Genomic DNA, 22,324 nt, shown 5'->3' on the forward strand with positions numbered 1-22,324 from the left:
TCCCTATTGTGTAAGCCAGGAAGCCAGGTTGAATCTGGATTTCCTTCTTTTTTTATTTTTTTAAGATTTTACTTATTTTCGAGAGACAGAGAGAGAGACAGAGAGAGAGAGAGACACAGGCAGAGACAGAAGCAGGCTCCATGCAGGAAGCCCGATGTGGGACTCAATCCTTGGACTCCAGGACCACGCCCTGGGCCAAAGGCAGGCACTAAACTGCTGAGCCACCCAGGGATCCCCATATCTGGATTTCCTAATACCTGCAATTGTTGGTACTAAACAATCTGTTTGTTTGTATTAGTCTTAAATTGTGGCACTTACAGTGAATCAGTGCAAAAATATTGTATTCCCTTTACTTAACGTACTACAGTTGGAAATATTAATAACCATATTGATGTGATGATGACAACAGATACCTCTGTCCTGGGAATGATGTCAAAGTCACCAACGTGAAATTTGCAACATTTATTGCCCCTGATTTTACTGAATGGCATCTAGAGGATATAAATATAGATTTGGCATATTTCCTGTAGTCTTCCAAATTCAGCGCTCCCCAGTTTGAAAATCCAGAGTAACTGTGCCAAGACAGACTTTGGAGGAGCTGTTGATGATTTGGTATTTAGATCTTGATGGAATGCCTCTTTCTGATCCAGATCAGGGAAGCACAGTGATCCAAATCGGAATTTAGTTGGTTTATGCATATTAAGATTGTAAGGAGATAAATAGAATTCATGCTCAGACTCTATTAGCATTGGGCCAGTGATGATTTTCCCAATATAAAATGTGTTTTAAATGTTGTAGTATTTTGATTTGGTGTTTGTTTGTTTGTTTGTTTGTAGCTTTTGTTTTTGCCGTAAACCTATGCATTGAAGCAATGTGGACGATGTGAACTAAGTAGTCCTTGACCCAGAAAGTTAAACAAACTCTTGGGGAATCATATCCATCAAAAGTTCAGTAGGCTTATAGTGCTGAGAGCAATTAATCTGCTTCTGTACAGTGACTGACTTGAAAGCATGTTGTATACCCTCAGTTCATTCAGGTGCATCTGCAAGAAGAAATAGAGAAGGCATGTCACACATTAAATTATCAAGGTAAAATATTCCAGGTAAATAGCTCCATAAAGCCACACAGAATGAACATTCAGCTGGCACAATATGGTGAGAAGTGTCAGCCTTACATTTATATTTTATATAAGCCCAATAAACAGATGAGGCAAAACTAGGGCATTTTGAAAAAAAAATTCATCTTCGTAGAGTCCTATTGCTTGGGATACGTTAGCCGTAAATCTCTAAAAAGAATGGAATTTTTCTTTTCAAGGTGTATGGAAATGACAATTGAGGGTAAAGATCATCTGGGGTGGTCTATTTTTAAAGAAAGTGATTTGCTGAGGGTGTTTGTCATTCATTCAGAAGGACAGCCAGCTGTGAACCATGGCAGACATGGTAGTAAAAACCAGCTCTTGAGGGAAATAAAAGGAAAGTCTTTCAATTCTTGAAAAGCATTAAAAAGGAATGCTATGAAGCGAAAGGTAGGTGAGACAGCCACTGAGGGAATGAGAAAATTTAGGGCGTTTTCTGTATATATTCATTCATGTACTGTAGATGGAGATTTACCGGTGTGTGTTTATCAGTGCATGGGTGTGAAGATTCGTGTTCAGCGGATTATGAGGGTCTGCACTGCATGCTTCTGTGAATGTAAATAAGTAATGGCTAATATTTATTAGGTTGATACTTTGTCCCAGACTCTGTGCTAAGAGCTTAATGGAGATTATCTCTTTGAATTATCCCCATGGCCTATGTTTTCCATGCACAAAGAAGTTAATGAAGCTATTAGGAATGAAAACCAGAATGCAGACCCCAGCAGCTTGACCATTTGGGGGCAGTCCACTCCCCAGAGCCCTTCACACTGATTCCATCATGTTGCCCAACAGCTGTGTTTCTCTGTGTGTTTGTGTATTTTTTGTTTGTTTCAGAGAATAATCTTGGAGGCGCTCTCTCTGTTGTCTGCAGTAAAATACAATCAGTACATATCTCAGACTGAGGCAATTGACTAAATACTAATAAATACACCCATCTTTTTGATCACATATCGATGAGCTCAGCAGCAAAATGAGTTGAAAAGCTAAAACCTCAGGATGTGTGTTTGGAATCCCCGACTGAATTTGTCTCCATCTTCAAGCATATCTTCTAACCAATACAGTTCACTCCGGAGTCTTGCCATCTGGCTTCTGGCTCATCAACACAGTTTGGGGGGATGTTTGGGACTGTAAATTTAGGGGACTTGAACTCTCTGAGCCCCATGGATTCACATGGGTATCTAATAGTCATCTGAGAACTAATCCAGCAAAAACGATTGCCCTGTATTCATCCCCTTTCCAGCAGTTGTGCTTCTCTCCACCATCTGTCACCTCAGTAAATGCCACTCCTCAAATGGCGATGGGTTGGGCCAAGGCCTTCTCTCTATCTTTTCCTCCTCCTGTCCTTCCCTCAGTCTGTTCTGGTCACTCATGCTCAAGCTCTTTGGCATTCTTCAAACACATGCAACATACTCCCATCTCAGGTTGAGAGGATACCAGGAGCAAAGGCTGCTGGTGTGGATGTTCTAAAGGTGATTTTAAAGACATGTCCAGCAAAGGCAGGCAGAATTTGGCCAACAAAGTTGTACCTCCCTTGTAGGAAAGGTGACCATGGCAACTAAGCCCAGGAGAGAGTGTGCTCCAGGATGAGGTCTTCTTAGAAGTTCATGTATCTTCATGAGGCAGCACGGGCAGGCATATGCATGGGCTTTGTAGACTTGATGGACCTGGGTTTGATTCTGGACTCTGCTGCTTGACATCAGTAGACACTTGGCCTCTCTGAGCCTCAGTCTCTTCATATTTCAAATTTTGCAGTGAATTGCTTTCCTGCAGTAACATTTGGGGTTTGCCAAAAATCTGCATATAATCTTGGGAGTATGACATATACATGCTGTACCAGTTGAAGATATCAGCTGGGTAAGTTAAAGATAATTTTGGCGAAAAGTGGGGGGAAAAAAACTTATAATGATAAACAGCTATGGGTTTGTTTTTCTCACATTGCAAAAAATCTAGAGATAGGAAGTTGCTGGCCCTGGCCCAGCTACTCAGCAAAGCCATTAGGATTTTCCTTTTCTCTATTCTGCCACCATAGCCTGTTGGCTTATGTCCTCTGGTTTGGTGTCCTGAGATGGCAAGACCATGCCATAACTTTAGATATAATGTCTGTGTGTAAGACAAGAAGGAAAGAGAGAAAGGCAGGGCCAAACAAATCTTCCCTCTCTTATCAGGAAAAGAACCCTCTGGAGACATCTGTACCGGATGTACATTTCCTTGGCCAGAACCATGTCCCGGCCATTTGCAGCTGTAAGGAAGGCTGGGCGCACTGCTGTTCCAAGCAAAATGGAGATTTTGTGAAACAAAGAGAAGCAGAAACCGGAAGCTGGGTATGTAGCTAACAGAGTCTGCCAGCTAAAAGTCTTACAGGAAGAAAAAGACAAAACTGCTTCAGGAGAGGTACGAAGTTGGTTGAGACCTAATCCAATCTACAGGGGATTTACAAATCTTGGGTGGGGAGACATAAAAAGAGAATAGATTATAATATCTACATGGTAAAATAAGAACTGCACTTGGAATACAAGCATTATGTTATAGCAGACCCAAGAAGCAATTAGTTCTTATTGGAACAGTGGAAGAATCTTCATTGAGCTGAGCAACAGTGAACTTTGAGTACTTCCTGTGTACCAAGCATTTCAGCACTAATTGCTAAGGTCTCCCCAGTGAACAAGACAGAAAGCCTGCCTACAGTTATGGAGTTCACATTTAAAGGACATAGACAAGAAACAAATGAGTAAGTTCCAATGGTGACAATCTTGACATAGCAGGTGGCTTTTTGGAAGAGTGAAGTGGTGTTCTTAGGCAGAGGAGCAACATGAGCAAGCCTTAGAGGCAGGAAAGTGCACCCTTCTAGTCACTTGTACCTGAAAAATAGAGTGTGAGGATGGAGGGGCATGGTAAGACTGGGCTGTGTGCAAACGTCTGGCTCCGTCAGAGTGAGCAGAACTGATTCCTGGCTTCACCACTTACTTGTGTCATGTCCTTTCCCACTCTGACCCTCGGTATCATCATCTGTAAATTGGAATAGTAATCTGTCATAGCACTGTAGAGTGAGTTTAATGAGAGTGTGCACGTAAATTGTCTGCCACACAGGAACTTCTCTTTGAATGAAATCTGGCTACAATGTTCTGTTCATTGTTCCTCGTTTTTTGAAGACTGCTAAATTAACCATTCCCACTGAAGCCACTCTTTTCCCAGACAATAGAACATTTTCAGTTACATGCAATAATATAAGACTGTATAATATATGGGAAAAAACTAATTAATGCTCATTAAAAGAGCCATTTGAACTGGTTCACTTATTCATTCTTTCATTCAACATCTTTTAGCACCTGTAATATTCCAATTACTATCCTAGACAAGCATTATCCTAGACAAGCATTATGAGAATATAATGCAAGGCACATATAGAAGGTAAAATTTTCCAGTTGCCACATTAATACAAGTTAAAAAAAGCAGATGAAATTAATTTTAATAATATATTTTTACTTATCCCAATGTATCCAAAATACTATCATTGCAATATGTGATGGATATAAAAAGTTGGGCAGCCCCGGTGGCTCAGGGGTTTAGCGCTGCCTTCAGCCCAGGGTGTGATCCTGGAGACCAGGGATCAAGTCCCATGTCGGACTCCCTGCATGGAGCCTGCTTCTCCCTCTGCCTGTGTCTCTGCCTCTCTCTCTCTCTCTCTGTCTCTCATGAATGAATGAATAAATAAATAAATAAATAAATAAATAAATAAATAAATAAATCTTTAATATAAAAAGTTATTGCTGAGATGTTTAACATTCCTTCTTTTTTCCATTGCACCAAGTCTCCTAAATCAGGGTGTATTTTGCGTGCAGCACATCTCAGTTCAGACCAACTATCATTCCGAGTGCCCCATGGCCATACGTTGCAATTGGCTTCCATATTGGGCAGCACAGCTCTGTGCACTGGAATGAGCAAAACAGACAAAACTCTGGTCTTGAGGACTTTACAGTGAGAATAACCAGGCTTGCCTTTCTAGATTTTTTTTTTATTATTATTAACTGGTGTGTAGACTTTATGCCAAGATTTTGGTATGGTGACGCTAAAACTACCCAACAGAGAACGTGTTTTTCATCTCCTACTATTTCTAGCAGAGTAACCTGCTCAATTTTCACTAAAATTCTGAATATTGATCTGCCATTCCACTCTTAGACATTTATAGCTCTGTTGCACAAACAGAAACCCCAACCTCTTGCCAGACCCTCTGTAATTAATACCAGACATAAGCCACACCAACCTTCTCTATTTTGGTTTGCTAGTTGTCTTGATCAGTTGTGTAACTATAACCCCCAGATCTCAGTGGTTTATCATCACCAGTGTTTACTTCTGACTCACATCAAAGAACAACATCAACCACATGCCAGAAATTGTTGTTAATGTTGTAAAACCGACCAATATTGTCTCATATGGTTTATGATGACTGGGTCTGTTTAAGAAATTTTCCCTACACAGGTGCCAAGATACTCTCCTACATTTTCATTTGTTAGCTTTCTTCTTCCACATTTAGATTTTTAATTCAACTGTGAATGTGTGTGTGGTACGAGGAGAGGAAGGAACCAAATTTGTCTGTCTCTGTGTAGTGCTAACGTTTTTCTGACAAACCGTTGTAACACTCATGGGGTTCTACGCACGCCCACACCCTGTTTCAGGGTTCTGTGTTTAATTTGAGCCCTTTGCTTTATATAGTTCTACATAAGTATCATGTATCTTTTTATTCCTGTGACTCTGTAGTATGTCTTCAAATCTGGTGGGGATATCACCATCTTTACTCTTCTTTTTTAATAGTGCCTTTGCTCTTTATTCTGGTCTTTTAGTCTGTAGGGAAATTTTTATATTCAAATGTTAATTTGTTCAAAATATTCTATATAATATCCTACATTGCATTTTTACAATAATTTGGAGAGAATTAACTTAGTAAAAAATGTTAGGTCCTGCCATCCATCAACATGGAATACTTTTCTATTTATTCAGGTATTTTTATATGTCCTCTAATAAAACACTTAAAATTGCCTACAGAAGAGTATCCTTGCTGCTATCAACGCTTCTCTTAAGTTCCATATATTGGCTCATATTTTTATATTCAGTGTTTCCACATCTCTGATTGGTTCTCTGGGACAGCTTGCTTATGCCTGCATCATGCTAACATTGTCCCTTAATTCTTTAGGATATTTATTATGCCTGTGTTAAATTCACATTCTATTCTGCTCCATTAATTTTCTTCCCTGTATCATGTTATTTTCCTCTGTGAGCTAATATTATCCTGGGAGTATTTGCTGGTGATTTCTAGCTGATGGGAAGTTTCTCAGGTGCGAAAGCCCAAGCTGTACTGTATATCCCTTGTGAGTTTTAGACAGGGAAGAGTACACCAAGAGAAGCCAACCTCTGGAATTATTATCTGGACTCACCATTCCCTGTTTGCAATCCTCCTCTCCCAACCAAGTCACCCTGCTCTTCAAGAAACTCCCCTGCACCTCCACACTGCGCACTTCTTTTATACCAAGAGATGCTATACAGTCTCAATGTAGAGGGGAGGCCAGGGAGGAGTTTGGGCAAGTCTTTGGCTTGCCCCCCATGGCACCAGGTATCCAGAGATCCTTGACGTTACATCATGACCCTCAGGTGGCCCCAAGCTGGCTTCACTGCTTCAGTTTTCTGCATAGACGGGAGTGTGGAGACAATAAGCTTCCTAAAGCCACTTAAGAGAGAGAAGGGGCCTAACAAAAAATGTTCCCCTATGTGCCCCATGGTGTTCAATTTTCTTCCAAGTTTAAGCTATTTTATTCCAATACAGTGGAACCCAAAGACCTACTGGTTTCTCTATTTTCCTTTGATGGGGGAGCCTTCTACCTCCTTTCTTTGTATGTGGCACATCCAGGGATTGATTCAGGAGAATCAGGTAGCATAGCCAATGTTTAGTCTTCATTGGGTGAGATATAGTATATTTGATTTCTTTGAATTGTATTTAGAATGTCCCCTCTGTGTTAATGAAATTAGTCTCTAGAATGTGGGTGTTTGTACACTTTTGGGACCATTCTCCTCATAAAGTTATAGCAATAATATTTATAATACAGTGAGGAAAGAATGAATTAGAAAGTCACCCATTTGTATCTATGCTGTGCTATAGAATTTATTTGTTCCTTAAATTGGGAAGGGGGTATTTGCCCATAAAACATTGGACCCAATCACATTCTTGCCAATGATTACTTAGAAATCATTTCCCATATTTTCTCTATCAATTGAGCTAATTCAGTAGGCTGCCATTTCTAATCAATCAGCAATTTTTATTTTCTTGGAAGTTATCTTTTTAAATTTAATGAAATGTTTGAGTATATTGTTAGTAAAGGACTGCAGATCACCTGTATTTGTGATTATGCTTCCTTTCTCACTCTACATTTTGTGTATTTAATGGAAATACTTTCTTTTCTTCTTGATTTGACTAAGTATTTTCTATTTTCATGTTTTTCAATAAACTAGTTCTTGAATTTACCTAGCCTCTGATTTTTCTTTAACTTCTGTTTTTATCTGTTAAACACTGTCTCCTGATTTCTTCATAGTCACTTCCTTGTTCTTTTTATTTTTTAAGTTACAGTCTTAGTTTGCTGATTTTCACTTTCTTTTTTTCTTTTTAGATTTTATTTATTTATTAATGAGAGACACACAGAGAGAGAGAGAGAGAGAGAGAGACGGAGAGAGAGATGGAGAGAGAGAGGGAGAGCGCGACAGAGACACAGGCAGAGGGAGAAGCATGGGATCCTGGGTCTCCAGGATCAAGCCCTGGGCTGAAGGCGGCGCTAAACCGCTGAGCCAGCTGGGCTGTCCTTTTTTTTTTTTTTTTTTTTTTTTTTAATAAATTAATTTTTATTGGTGTTCAATTTACCAACATACAGAAAAACACCCAGTGCTCATCCCGTCAAGTGTCCCCCTCAGTGCCCGCCACCCATTCCCCCGTCACACCCTCCACCCTCCTCCCCTTCCACCACCCCTAGTTCGTTTCCCAGAGGTAGGAGTCTTTATGTTCTGTCTCCCTTCCTGGTATTTCCCACACATTTCTTCTCCCTTCCCTTATATTCCCTTTCACTATTATTTATATTCCCCAAATGAATGAGAACATACACTGTTTGTCCTCAACAAATACCCACCATTTGCTTCGACGTAGATGGGCTGTCCTTGATTTTCACTCTTTCATTTGTAACAATGAAATCTTTCATAGCTTTGGAGTCACTCCTGAATGTAAGTGTGATTATATCCCCTAAATTTTTATAATTATTAATTTCATATTATTTTCTGAGTACTCTAAAACAGAAGCAGGTGTGTACACACCTGCAAGCTGATGAGATGGTGGTGGGGATCCGTTTCCAAATGTTTGGGTGTTTATGTTGTTATTTATTTATATTCTGATTATTGAATTCTTGTCTTATAGCTCTGTGTTCATTGTCTATGCTCTGTCTCCTTATCTATATTGAGGAGCCCATTGAGGATTCCTTAGTGGTTGCCCATAAGATAGTGTTTGTATTTCGTGGGCCCTTGAAAAGAAAATGTATTTATTAATACGCAGAGAACTTAATACTCTTGATTAAATCAACATTATACATTTAACTGTTCAGAAATTATATGCTTTCTTTTACATTACATTTATCATGGATTGAAGAAAATCAAGTATTTTGATTGATTTCCTTCTATTTCTTTTTAGAGTTTAAAAGTTGTATATGCTCTAATATCATGTTGTTTGGTACATAACAGTGCACAACTGTTTAAACTTCATTGTGGATTGCACCAGACACCACGGGCCTCCCATTCTGTCCCATTAACTTCTTATAACTTAAATTCTACTTTGTGTCATATTAATACTGCAAATATCCCTCTCTTTGCTGGCATTTGCCATTTTCCTTGCTCATTTTCTTATTTAAGCTCTAGGAATTATTTTTGTTTTGGTGGGGCTCTTCTAAAGTAGATTTTAAATTTATTTGAGAAGAACATAATCCATTAGCATTTATTGACGTATGTTTGATTTCATCTCTATCATTTTTGGTTTCTGGAGGTTTTCATGGTCCTTGCCATTTTCTTTTTTTTAAACTATTCTTTACTATAAAAATCATTTTTCTAATAAGTTTAAGACAGCACAATTTTTAGAATGTACCAATGGTTGCTTCTTAAATTTTGCAAACATTTATTGAAACTATGTGCTTTGAATTATTACTATTTACAGTAGAATAGAGCATCAATGGGTCTACTTTTTATCTTTAGAGATAATGATAATAGCACCTACCTGATAGGGCAGATTGGCAGATCAAAGAGATAGTAGATGTAAAGTACATGACACATAGTAAGACTCAAATGTCAGCTACAACTAATACCATTGTTGTCCTTGTTACTTTCCCTTCATATAAAATGAAAAAAGTAACACAACCTGATTTGTCTCCACCTCTACCCTCCCACTGTCCTCCACCACTTGTGTTTTGTTACTACACATCATGAGATTTTTATTACTGTTAAAACACTTCTGGGGCACCTGGCTGGCTCAGTCAGAAGAGCATGCAGCTCTTGATCTCAGGGTCATGATTTCAAGCCCTATGTTGGGTCTAGAGATTACTTGGATAAATAAATAAACTTTTTTTAAAAACCCACTTCTCAGTTATGTGTCATCTGTTTCACTATGTATTTATAACAGGTGAATTCTCTCTGTAAACTGTTTATATCATTCATTGTTAAGTTAACCATGTTTAAATTATTTCAAGCAATAGTCCTTTTATGCCTCGTGTTTTCCCATCCTTTGTTTTCTATGCTCATGAATAGTAATTTGTCTGAGGTGTTTTTTGTTTTTAGTTGTGTGTGTGTGTGTGTGTGTGTTTTGTTTTGTTTGTTTTTTGTCTGAGTTTAAGAATACTTAAATCATAATTTTGTCTTATAGTGTTTCATGTGGTAGAAGAGATTTGAAGTGAGACTAAGGTCTCTTTCTTCAAGGATGACTCCTTTTCCTGCCTGTACACTCGATGTCCTTCTTTACCTTTGACACCCTACAGTTCTGACAGGATACTTCAACACGCTGGCAGGAGGAGAGATGTCTCTCTTCACTAGGCTGACCCGGCACATGGTGATTCCCTCATTGACAGATTTGGGTCTGTTGTCCTCATTTAGCCAGGAACTCTGTCTTATCTTTGAGCAGTGCAGCTGCTCTAGTCATTCTGGAGTCTTCTTCAGGATTCAACTGCTTCTTTATAGCTTCTCTAATATGATCTTCCCTCATGATTTTCAGATTACTATATCCTCACTTTGTATTGTGTGGGAGATTCTCAAACATATGCCCCCACGTCACTGGATCACCTTTCTGCAAAACCAGTCTCTCTTGCTTTTCCTTTCTTGTTATTTTGAATTTTACTGTGCTATTACTGGTTGCTACACATTCTTTCCTTAACTCTTCCAGGCCCCTCCCTTGCTAATCTAGTTTGGCCACTTCAGCTTGCCTATCTGATTTTGCAGAAATGTTACTTCCTCAAATGTTTTGAGAGCACAAAGCAGAGAGTACATAAAATTTACTTTTTATTCCAGTAGTAAGCATTTTTATAACTATGTTCTTCCTTTACTACCTGAGTGTTATAATCTTTACTCATTTTATGTTTTAGAAATTTTCACAGGCACCATATTATTGGTTTGTATTTTATGTCCTTTCATTTTTAAATGAAAAGAGTTTTTCAAGATCTAGAATTTGTGCCTAAACGTAGTGAGAAAGCTGTCCTGTGATTACTTTAGTATTCCTGTTGATGTTGTTAGAGTCCTTATGTTTTTTTTAATAAATTTATTTTTTATTGGTGTTCAATTTACCAACATACAGAATAATACCCAGTGCTCATCCCGTCAAGTGCCCCCCTCAGTGCCCGTCACCCATTCACCCCCACCCCCCGCCCTCCTCCCCTTCCACCACCCCTAGTTCGTTTCCCAGAGTTAGGAGTCTTTATGTTCTGTCTCCCTTTCTGATAGTTCCCACACAGTTCTTCTCCCTTTCCTTATATTCCCTTTCACTATTATTTATATTCCCCAAATGAATGAGAACATCCTTATGTTATATCTTAAACTAGAAGCAAGGTCAATGGGGCAGGGTGGCTGCCCTGCTGCCCGGCTGCCCGGGTGGCTCAGTGGTTTAGTGCTGCCTTCAGCCCAGGATGTGATCCTGGAGACCCAGGGTCAAGTCCCACGTCAGGCTCCCTGCATGGAACCTGCTTCTCCATCTGCCTGTGTCTCTGCCTCTGTGTGTGTGTGTGTGTGTGTGTGTGTGTGTTTTTCATGAATAAATAAATAAAATCTTTTTTTTTAAAAAAGAAGCAAGGTCAATGTAAGTATATATCATGAGTTAAGTGATACAGTAGCCTCAGGGACTAGAGAATAAGCAAATAGTAAGTCCTCAGTATATGTTGGCCATTTGCAGCAGCAAATGATAAACTTGACTCCAGAAAAAAATTCTAATTCATCCACTGTAAACATTCCGTGAATAAAGTCAAAGAGAAATGATTAATGGAGAAAAATGTTTGCTACACAAATATAAAGTAAATTTATAAATCTATAAAACATTTACATATCAGTAACAAGATTTATAACGTACTAGAGAAAAAAATATCTTAAGCAGTTAGTTTCTGCTCATGTATTCCACATAAATCAACATATAAAAAGAAATTTAGCCCTACTGATCATTAAATATGGAAAGTTTTTAAAATTTATATATCATTTGTTATCTGTGAAATCGGCAAATACTTTAAAAATGTAACAGGTTTGGCTAAGATATGGAGAGAAAGATACTCTCTTGTACCAACAACTGGGACTGTGGATTTTAAAAATACATATTTGGCCAAGCAAACCTACTTCCAGGACTAGAGCTCTTCAGTATCTTTGTGTAAATATAAAAAGATGTATGTGCAAACTGTTCACTCCAGTATTGTTTATAATTGAAAATATACTAGTGAGGATAATGATAGACTGTGGTGACAAAGAAGCCCAACAAATACTCTGTGGCTCAAGAAATATTTATTTTTCTCTCACATAGGTTTCAAGGAAAACTGTTCAGGTAAGCAGGGCAACTCTACTCCTTGTGGTCATTTAAGGACCCATTTCCTTCCAAGATACTGCTCTACCATCCTCTAGCATGGCTATAATCTCCATGGTCAAAGCAGGGTCAATACCACATCCATATTGGGTTTGGTGCTGAAGGGGAAGAGAGGACAGAACTGGCATGCACACAGCCTAAAGGCCTAATTTCATAAATGACACATAGCATGTCATTATATTCCATTAGCAAGAATACTGTCCCATTTGTGCAATTATCTGCTGAAAGCTTTGGGAAATGTAATCTAATCATATACACAGGAAGAAAATGAAAATAGATTGTGGTAAACAAATTCAGGTCTCTGCCTCAGGAAAAGGCTAGAAACAATCAAATATCTAAAGAAAGAGTCTGGTACCTCCATTTGATGGAATATTAGGCGGCAAGTAAAGAATGAGTTAAATCTCTCATACTGTTAGATACATATAATAGAAAGATCCCAACATGCATTATGAATTGGAAAAACAAGATACAGAAAAATGTGCACAATATATTCACATTTGTGTTTTTCAAATGAGGATGGCTACATACTTAAATGCAGATATATACACAGAACATTTCTGGAAGAAGAAGTCACTAATGTTCAACTCAGAGTTGAACTAGGGGTCTAATATGAGAGGAAAACTTACTTTTCAGTAAGTCCCTTTTTGTACCATATGATCTTTTTTGACCATACGTGTCATATTAATATTACAAAGTATAAATATATAAATATGAATAAGTTCTTCCCTTGCTTAATACTTGCCAGCAGTTATCCATTGCTATAAGATAATGTCCAAGCTCATTGACATGCTTTTCAAGCTCTTTTCTTTTCAGGTCCCTTTTTACCTTCTTATGTCTGAGATTTGAAGTTCCCTTCTTGTGCCATTCCTCATTTTCCTGCCTTTGCTTATATAAATAGTCTATCAGCCTAAAATACTCCTCCAAAAACCCTGGTACTCTGTATTTTACATTATTCTTTTTTTTCCACACAAGACTGAATTGTTTAGTTCCATAAAACTAGTATCATGGATCTGTCCGTGTATCTCCCCAAGATGAAAATGAGGACAAGGGACAGCGTTGTGCCTCTCCTCATCCCCAGCAGAATGGATGACAAATGGCAGGGAGTCAGTAAATATCTATTGAAGTAAAAAAATCATTTCACAAACTTAATTTAAAAAACATTTACTAAGTGACTACAAAATTCCTCTCAAGTAAGTTCTCTGCGCCTTATCCTTTTTCCAATTTTTCTCTTTTGTCTTATGCATTTTCTCCCAACTAATTTCTGTCCCCTCTTTCTCAAGCACACTAACTTTAGAGTTCAACCATGCACATAAATTAAAAATGAAACATTTTTGAATTGGTAAGGGAGTGCATCTGTATAAAATCTGTATAAAATCTGTATCTGTATAAAATCATGGTTCTTAAGGGTTATACAGATAGAAAAATAAATATAGATATGTGTATATGGATATATGAGTGCCTGTGAATATATTTCCTAGTTCTTTATACTGAGAGAGCCTCATAACAGTGACACCACAGTAGCAATTAACACATCCAGTACCCAGATATCAGTTCATAAGAACCATTACAAAAAATAAAGCTACCAGGCTTCTTTGAAGAAATGACTGGCTGCAAGACCAAAACAGGGAAAATATGAGATATGTCCAGAGAGCCCTGTAGTGTTAAGAAGTAAAGAAATGGGGGCACCCCCGGTGGCTCAGCGGTTTGGCGCTGCCTTCAGCCCGGAGCATGATCCTGAAGACCTTGGATCGAGTCCCACGTCAGGCTCCCTGCATGGAGCCTGCTTCTCCCTCTGCCTGTGTCTCTGCCTCTGTGTGTGTGTGTGTGTGTCTCTCATGAATAAATGAATAAAATCTTAAAAAAAAAAAAGAAGTAAAGAAGTATCCAAAAATAATTGGGGCATGTTGAAAAGACACAGATGCCAATCTAAAGGAGCTCCCAAAGACCAAACGTGGGACAGTTTGAGCAACAAAATAGTGATGGTAGCGAATTGTAACTCATAGAATCCAGCACATAATCCCTCAATCCTACACTAGTAGAAATGAGTAATTGAGTGAATAAATACATAAATGAAGGAGAACTCTACAATAGACCACTAACTAATTAATAAAGGACTGGCGGAAATAAACATCACCATTAAGCAAACACCAGATACTAAGTTTTGCCGGCAAGAGTCACTAATAGATATTGAAATTAGAAGGGAAATGTATGATGAGAAACAGGATATCTGCACCATCTCAAAGTATTTGCCCTACGCAAAACACATTCATCACAAATAGAAAAATGTGCAGTAATTTTACAGTGGATACGCCTGGTAAATATCACTTTAATCCAGTGACCAAAGTCAGTATCACCAGATGGGACATATTTGACATCAGGTACCTCCTCATACGCTGCACTCAGACAAACCCATCATTTTTGTCCTGTTGTTACAAAAAATTTATGAGTCAGTCTAATGAGAAAACATCAGGTGAACTAAAATTGAAAGACATTCTACAAAACACTGGCTAGTAGTCTTCAAAGGGGTCAAGGTCATGAAAGATGGACTGAGAACCTAGTATGGATTGGAAAGACTAAGGAAACATGACTAGATGCAATATGGAATCCTGGATTGGATCCTGGGCCAGAAAAAAAAGATATTCTGGGCAATTGGCATAATCCCAATAAGGTCTATAGATTCGTTAGTCATTTTATATCTGGGTTAATTTCTTGGTTGCAGTCAGTTCTCCTAAGGTTATATAAGATAACAACCTTAGGAAAAACTGGGGGTAAAAGACATATGGGGGATTCTACTTTTTTGCAGTTTTTCTGGATAGCTAAAATTACTTTTAAATAAAAAGTTGAAAAAAAGAAAATAGGTCATGCAATTTATTACTGGGTTATTCTCTGGTAGTTAAGGGAACCCAGAGCCTTGCTAAAGTGAAAAGTTCAGAATAATTCTCCAACACCTAATGGCTAATGTTTAAAATGAGTTTTCTCCCCCTCGTTTGGTGTCATCTAACTGTGGAGTTTCTTCTTAGTTATCCAGAAGAAGCAACATCTTTATTGTTCATTTGGCAAAGGAAACTGCCCTTACCTAATCTTTAGCTACATACATCTGCTAAACCCAGATGAGGCTCTTAAGCAGAGTTGGTATTCTTGCAACTTACTGCTCTGATTCTCCAAGCTGCCTTTAAAGCATCAAACTGTTTAATCAAAAACCATTTACTAGGTTTCTGTAAATCTAACGTGCGGCTTTAGAGGTGCTCTGCAGTGGTTTGAAAATGAAAAGTCAAGGATCATATATAGTGTATGAAATACTCAAAAGATTCAGCATATAAAATGACTTAATCTATTAGCCATATTTCTCAAGACATAAGTAAGTTTTCCTGAGTAAATACAACACAACAGAGCAGAAGCAGGCTGTGAGAAGGGTATTCAGATGGGAACTCAGAGCTTGGGTTCCAGTTCTGATCCAGCTACTAATTTTGTAGTATATATGAAAGTAAATCTCAAATAGGGACACCAGTTTATGAGGGTGCCCCTAGCTGTCAGTTTTATTTTTCTTCTTATCCTCCTCTAACATGGTTGGTTGGAATTCTGTTCATTGCTTCGACCATGTTTTGTGCAATGTCACGGATTTCATTGTTGGTCAGAAGATTCTCATTTGCATGTAATAAAAGTTCAGTCCATCTAAAGCACAATGTAAGCCTGACAGTGACTTCACGGCCTTTCCGCTCCCCTGCCACCAACCCCTCCTTGCCTCCACCCACGAACACCTGAGCTAAGGCCTCCCCAAGACTTCAGTCGAGAACCTGCATTGGGAAAATGAACTGTGCTTTCTTGTTTCGGTCGGCCTCCATCTCCCTGATTTCCCCTCCACCTTTCTCACTTACTCTCCTGCTTCTTAATCAGCAAGGAATTTTGCACACAAGAGCCCTGGGAGGCCTCCATCACGTCCCATTCTGAAAAGTGATGAGTAGAGCTGACCCTCCTAATGCTCAGAGGGTTGATGTGTCTGATTGGGAAGTCTATAGACCCATGAAGCACCTTGCCTCCCTCCACATCTGTGAGCATCACCCAATGTGACTACCTGCTGGCACAGCTCATATGCCCTCCTCCAACCAGCAACACCATGGCTCCCAGAGCCTGCTCTGCATGGCCTCCAGTTGGCCATCGCAACATGCTTTCTAGGTTAGCTTCAGAAATAAGTGCCTTAGAGTCCCCAGGGACACACTTACAGGCCTAATCCTGTCCTTCAAGGTGTTTTGGAACAGCCTGGCCTGCTGTAACTGCTCAAGAATATGTAAGATCAGGAAATTTTTCTGGAATTCTCTGAAGGATGCTGGGGTAAGCAGATTTTTTCTGATGGTTAAGTGCACCTGAGCTTTGGAGGGAGCCACACCTGGATTCATTCTTTCAGTATTTCTTGAGCACCTATCCTGTGTTTGAGGTTCTAAGGTAGAGATGTTAATATAACAGTGGAAATCTTCTGCCCTCCATGGATACTACCTTCTGGTTTGGGAAGCAGATAGTCAACAGGTAAATAAAGAAGTATACAATATAAAATATAGAGTCTGAAATTGGTATCATAAGGCTCCTGATATAATATATTGAGAAGGTCACAGCACCAATTCTGTAATATTTCTGTCAAAAATGTGTAACCCAAATCTGTGAGAAAAACATCAGACAAGCCGAGATTGAAGGACATTCTACAAGACAGTTGTTCTATACTACTTAAAATAGAAATGTCATAAAAGACAAAAGCTAAGACACTATTCCAAAATTAAATGAGACTTAACTACACTTATCACAGTACGCAGTGAGTAATGTATGGAAGTGTTGAATTGCTATGTTGTACTGCTGAAACTGACAGAATATTGTATGTCAAGTAGACTTCAATTTTAAAAAACTACATGAAAACCAAAAGTAATGCATAATCCTAGATTAGATCTGGAAGCAGATTTTTTCACGCCCTGAAGGAGATTATTAGTATAATTCTCAAAATTTAAATATGACTTGCGCATGAGATAATGGTATCACATCAATGTTAATTTATCATATTGCATTTACATAACAAAGTATCTTTGTTCTTGGGAGATACACACTGCAATATTTAGGGATAAGGGTCATGACATCTGCAGCTCATTCCCAAATAGTTCAGTAATGAAAACAATAGTAACAATGACAACTATCATGATAATATCTGTTGTTTTCAGGAGGATAATAAAAAGCAAATATTGCAAAACATTAATAATTGGCAAACCTGAGCTTAGGGCATGATCAGCATTCTTCATGGAGCTATTCCTGCCAATTTTATGGGGGTTTAAAGTAAAAAAGCTTAAAAATAAAACAGCAGTAAGTGTTATGAAGAGGGCAGTGGAGATGGAGTGAGGTGGTCAGGGAAGGTCTCTTGTGACATGACTTTGGGCAGAGAGCTGATGGAAGAATTTAGTGAATTCTGCAGAGGAAAGAGCATTGCAGGAAGAAAGAAAGACAGCAGTCCTTATGTGGCAGTGTTCCTAGTGTCTTTGTGGAACAGAATGGAGACGAAGAGCACTGGGGCGTTGAAGGCAGAGTAAGTGATGAAGGACAGTGGTAAGAATGGTCCCAGGTCAGCTCATGTAGGGTCTGGGAGGCCACAAAAAGGATGTGAAATGTGTTTTAAGTGTGACAAGACACAATGGTAAGAGAGTAGTAGAGAGAACAGAGTAGTAAAACGGCCTGACTTTCATCTGCATCACTCTGGGCAACTTGGCAGAAAGTAGAGTACAAGGGGGCAAGAAAATTGATTGCAGTCGGTCTGTTTTTCAGTGAGGCCTTGAGGAAGCAGGCACATAGGTGAGATAGGATGTCAGATCAGTCTGGGATAATGGTGGTGGAAGTGATGTGAAGCGAGTAGATTCTGCACAGGTTTTGACAGTCCTGTTGACTAATATATTGGCTCATAGACTGGATATGAAGTGTAAAGGGGAAACTGGAGTCAAGAGCATTTCCCAAGTGTGAAATCTGATAAATTAGAGAGAGTAAGGCATGCCAGTTACTGACTGGGAGCCTGGAAAGTGAGGAAAGTAGCTGGAGGACTGCCTCTTGGACCCTCAAGGGCACGAGGGTCATAGTTCAGTGCATTTCTCTATAAGAATCCAGCTCTTCCATATGTTCTGCCAAGACCCCAACATCAAACTCGGCTTCCAGTGCCTTCTTGTCCACTTGAGAGGGTGCCTGAGCAGACAGCTGCTCCCTGTGGCCTGCACCAACCCTGGCTTCATCCCCCAGTAGGGAGCAGTCTGGGAGTGCTGGGGTATAATTTTTCTCTCTCTGTCTGTCCATGAGGGCCAACAGATAGACTGTAGAGATGCTCCCTTCCCTTGCACATCCTTAGGTCATCTTAGAGATGTCTCCTGGTTTTCTGCGTTCGAGGAGAACTTTTCCTTTGCTGTCAGGATTCAAGGTCAACAGGAACACGTTCATCTGTTTCCTTCAGTTCCAAACCCTCACACTGCAGAGTGGCCTGATGTGCTCCCATGCCCATTCTGGTTCCTTGACCCTAGGTCCTGCCTAAGCAGGCAGGCAATCCTAACGAACACTAGAAGATAAGCCTAGTGAACATGACAAGGTTCTAAAGGGAGGCACTAGAGGTCATAACACAGGGGGAAGTGGGCAGAGTTGATGTGGTTTGGAGAGAAGAGAGAATATAGGAGACATTTTCAAAGGAAAAGGAATTAGCCTTGGTTACAGAAAGTGGAGTTTAAGATTAGAGACAAGAAAAACTCAAAGAGTCTTCTGCCAGGAGATTGTTTCAGGCCAAAAGATTTTGAAAGGATGACTTCTCTTGAATGTTGTCACTACTCAATGTGGAGAACTCCAACATGTAAGGCAAGAAATCATTCATTCAGTCACTTACTCAACACAGAATGCTTTGTGTTAGGTCCCAGACCAAAACCTATACCTGTGTGTCAGCGAAACAAAACTGGAAAGAATAGCTCTCGACCTCAGTGTATAGAATGAACGTATGCAGAAGGTTAATCGTGGTGATGTACTTCTGTTACAGGTCATGGTATGCAAATGAAAAGACACCTGGAAACCCACATAAATGGCGAAGTCAGGGAAGACTTGGGGCAGGGCGTGAGATGCAGCTCCAAAGCTGTGACTTAGATAATAATGAGCAGAAGCTCTCCAGGAATGTGTGAAGAAAGCCATTCCTGGCAAAACAGCATGGACAAGACAGTCTACCCAGGCTTCCATTCTCATTACCCAGTGAAACGCATGGCTAGGCATATTGTCATGTGGGCCATTAGAGATCCTGCAGAGATGACCTCAGTGCAGCTCCTTCTGATTGAAACTGACAGCTCTAGGAGCATAGTCTTTACCTTGACAAGATTTTATCGAGCATTACATAGTTTACCAGGGCTGCGTAACAAACTAGGACAGACTGAGTGGCTTCAGCAACTGAGATTTATTTTCTCAGAAGTCTGGAGACTAAAGTCTGAGATTCAGTTGGCCTCTTAGAGGCTTCTCCGTTTGGCTTGCAGATGGCCACCTTCTCCGTGTGTCCTCCCATGGCCTTTCCTCTACGCGCATGCATTCTTAGTGTCCATATATGTCCAAATTTACTCTTCTTATAGAGATAACAGTCAGATTGGATTAGGGCCCAGCCTGAAGGCCTCACTTCAACTTAATCATCTATTTAAATGCCCTGTTTCCAAACACAGTCATGTTCTGAGGTATTGAGCATTATGGCTTCAATATATTAATTTGAGACACATAATTCAGCCCATAATACCTACTATTTGTAAGGCATCATGGGAGATGGTTTTAGTAAATGAGGCCCAGCATAGTTAACTGTAAAAACTTTTGTTCCTGTTCCATCACTAAATCAATAGAATCATTTAATATATGAATCAGAATCATTCACTCTAAACTCATTCTAAACTCATTTGCCCTTGAAACAGTTTTTCCCTTTTAGACAGCCATCATTTTTCCATTTTTTCTGGTTCATTGGCCTTCCTAGGACCCAGCCTTCTCTCTGCTCCTGTGTATAAAAATAATAATAATGTGGTCCCTGGGGCTGTATCCCTCCTCCCAAGCTGTTACAGCAGAGACAGCAGTAGCAGAGAGGGGATTGGCCACTGATGGACCTACTGAGGAAGGGTGGCCACAGCATCAGACAGCCCAGTGTTACTCCCACTTGATGGGTCATATGGTTCAGGACCAGTACTCTCAGGCCCAACCTCTGTGCTTCCTGGTCAGGCAAGCCCTTTCTCTAGCAAAATTCCAGGGCTAAGGAGTATACTCCAAAATGAGCCACAGAATCCATTTTAATCCAGGTGCTGATGCCCCATGTCTCCATTCTTCCTGAATGGGACACCTGGATGACTCAGTTGGTTGAACATCTGACCTGTGATTTTGGCTCAGGTTGTAATATCATGGGCTGTAGGATCAAGCCTTGCATTGGACTTCACACTCAGCAGGGAGTCTGCTTAGGATTCTCTCTCTCTTCTTTATCCATTCATCTTTCGATGGACACCGAGGCTAGAAACGACAAATACCCACCATTTGCTTCAACGTGGATGGAACTGGAGGGTATTATGCTGAGTGAAATAAGTCAATCGGAGAAGGACAAGCAGTGTATGTTCTCATTCATTTGGGGAATATAAATAATAGTGAAAGGGAATATAAAGGAAGGGAGAAGAAATGTTGGGAAATATCAGGAAGGGAGACAGAACATAAAGACTCCTAACTCGGGGAAACGAACTAGGGGTGGTGGAAGGGGGGAGGAGGGCGGGTGTTGGAGGGGAATGGGTGACGGGCACTGAGGTGGACACTTGACGGGATGAGCACTGGGTGTTTTTCTGTATGTTGGTAAATTGAACACCAATAAAAATTAATTAAAAAAAAAAAAAAGAAAAAGAAACTAAAAACCAGAAAAAAAAAAAAAGGATTCTCTCTCTCCCTCACCCTCTGCCCCTCCCCCACACACTCACATGTGCCCTTCTCCTCACTAAAATAAATAAGTAAATATTTTTTTTAAAAAATACCCCCTCAGCAAAGCATTAGTGAAAAATGTAGACTTTACTGAAGATTTTAAGAAAAAAGAGGAGGTTTATGCTGCACACCCTATTCAGTAGCTGTCTGGCCCAAAATCCATACCACCTCTATCTTTGTTTTCTCACCGCCTTTTCTTGCACACCTCCCTTATGGCAGCACACTCCCTCTTCTGACTCACCTCTAATATAGATTGTAGTGCAGTTCTATCCCTCACTGCAGACCTCACCCTTCTCAGTGCTTCCTAGAACACAATGCTGCCTTATCATCATTATTGTCATCATCATCGAGTGTGATGCTTGAGATGCCATCTTCCCTTGCCTTTGGCTTCTCAGAGTATTTCTTCTGAGCACATATAGTCCTCTTTCCCAAGAGGAATCTTGACCTATCCCTAAAGATGTTTCAATGGCCCCAGTATTGTTATACTGGCATCCACATGCAAGCAAAGGATAAGAGCAATGCTCCCAACCTCATGCCAACCAGAAAAGACAATGGGGTGCCAGGGATTTTGAAGATTGAGAGTGAAGGCATGGCCCCTGAGTGCCAGGACTGTGTCAGGGGCTTTAGATGTTTATCTTATTTAATTGTCACAACAAACTTGCAAGAAAAGTATTATTGTCCCCATTTTATAGATGGGGAAATTGAGGCTCTGAGAAATCAAGTAACTTTCCTGTGTTCACACTGCTGAAGACTCGTTAGGCCAAGAAGGGCAACAAAGTCCATTTGACCCCAGATCCTCAGGTTTGAAGGATCCTCTGTCCTTGCACATAAGATGATCATTAAAACTCATCCTCTTCATTAAGTATCTCATCTGTGGACCTTGGGAATGTCACCTCACATCTTTTTCAAAACAAAATTATTTATTTACTCATGAGAGACACAGAGAGAAGCAGAGACAGAGGCAGAGGGAGAAGCAGGCTCCATGCAGGGAGCCTGATAAGGCAGTCGGTCCCAGGACCCTGGGATCACAACCTGAGCTGAAGGCAGATGCTTAACCACTGAGCCACCCAGGTTCCCATCATTTCACATCTTTTGTCCCATTTTGTTAATCT

The 22,324-nt window shown here is 39.8% G+C and overlaps 1 protein-coding gene across 5 annotated transcripts in view; it reads left to right on the plus strand.

The window, feature by feature from the left end:
* The window catches only part of STAC (SH3 and cysteine rich domain), a 152,336-nt gene that overhangs the window by 30,559 nt on the left and 99,453 nt on the right, over positions 1-22,324 (plus strand). For 3 of the 5 annotated variants that reach the window (XR_011995217.1, XM_072726401.1, XM_072726402.1), the window contains exon 2: positions 3,301-3,456. The exons of the other annotated variants lie outside the window; for them this stretch is intronic. Coding sequence is in view for 2 of the 3 variants with exons in the window: in XM_072726401.1 (XP_072582502.1) it covers positions 3,301-3,456 (156 nt within the window). In the remaining variant the exon portion in view is untranslated. The remainder of the gene's footprint in view (positions 1-3,300; positions 3,457-22,324) is intronic. 5 annotated transcript variants of the gene reach the window in all.

This window comes from Vulpes vulpes, chromosome 11 (genome assembly GCF_048418805.1).
Source record: "Vulpes vulpes isolate BD-2025 chromosome 11, VulVul3, whole genome shotgun sequence".
In the NCBI taxonomy this organism is placed as follows: domain Eukaryota; kingdom Metazoa; phylum Chordata; class Mammalia; order Carnivora; family Canidae; genus Vulpes; species Vulpes vulpes.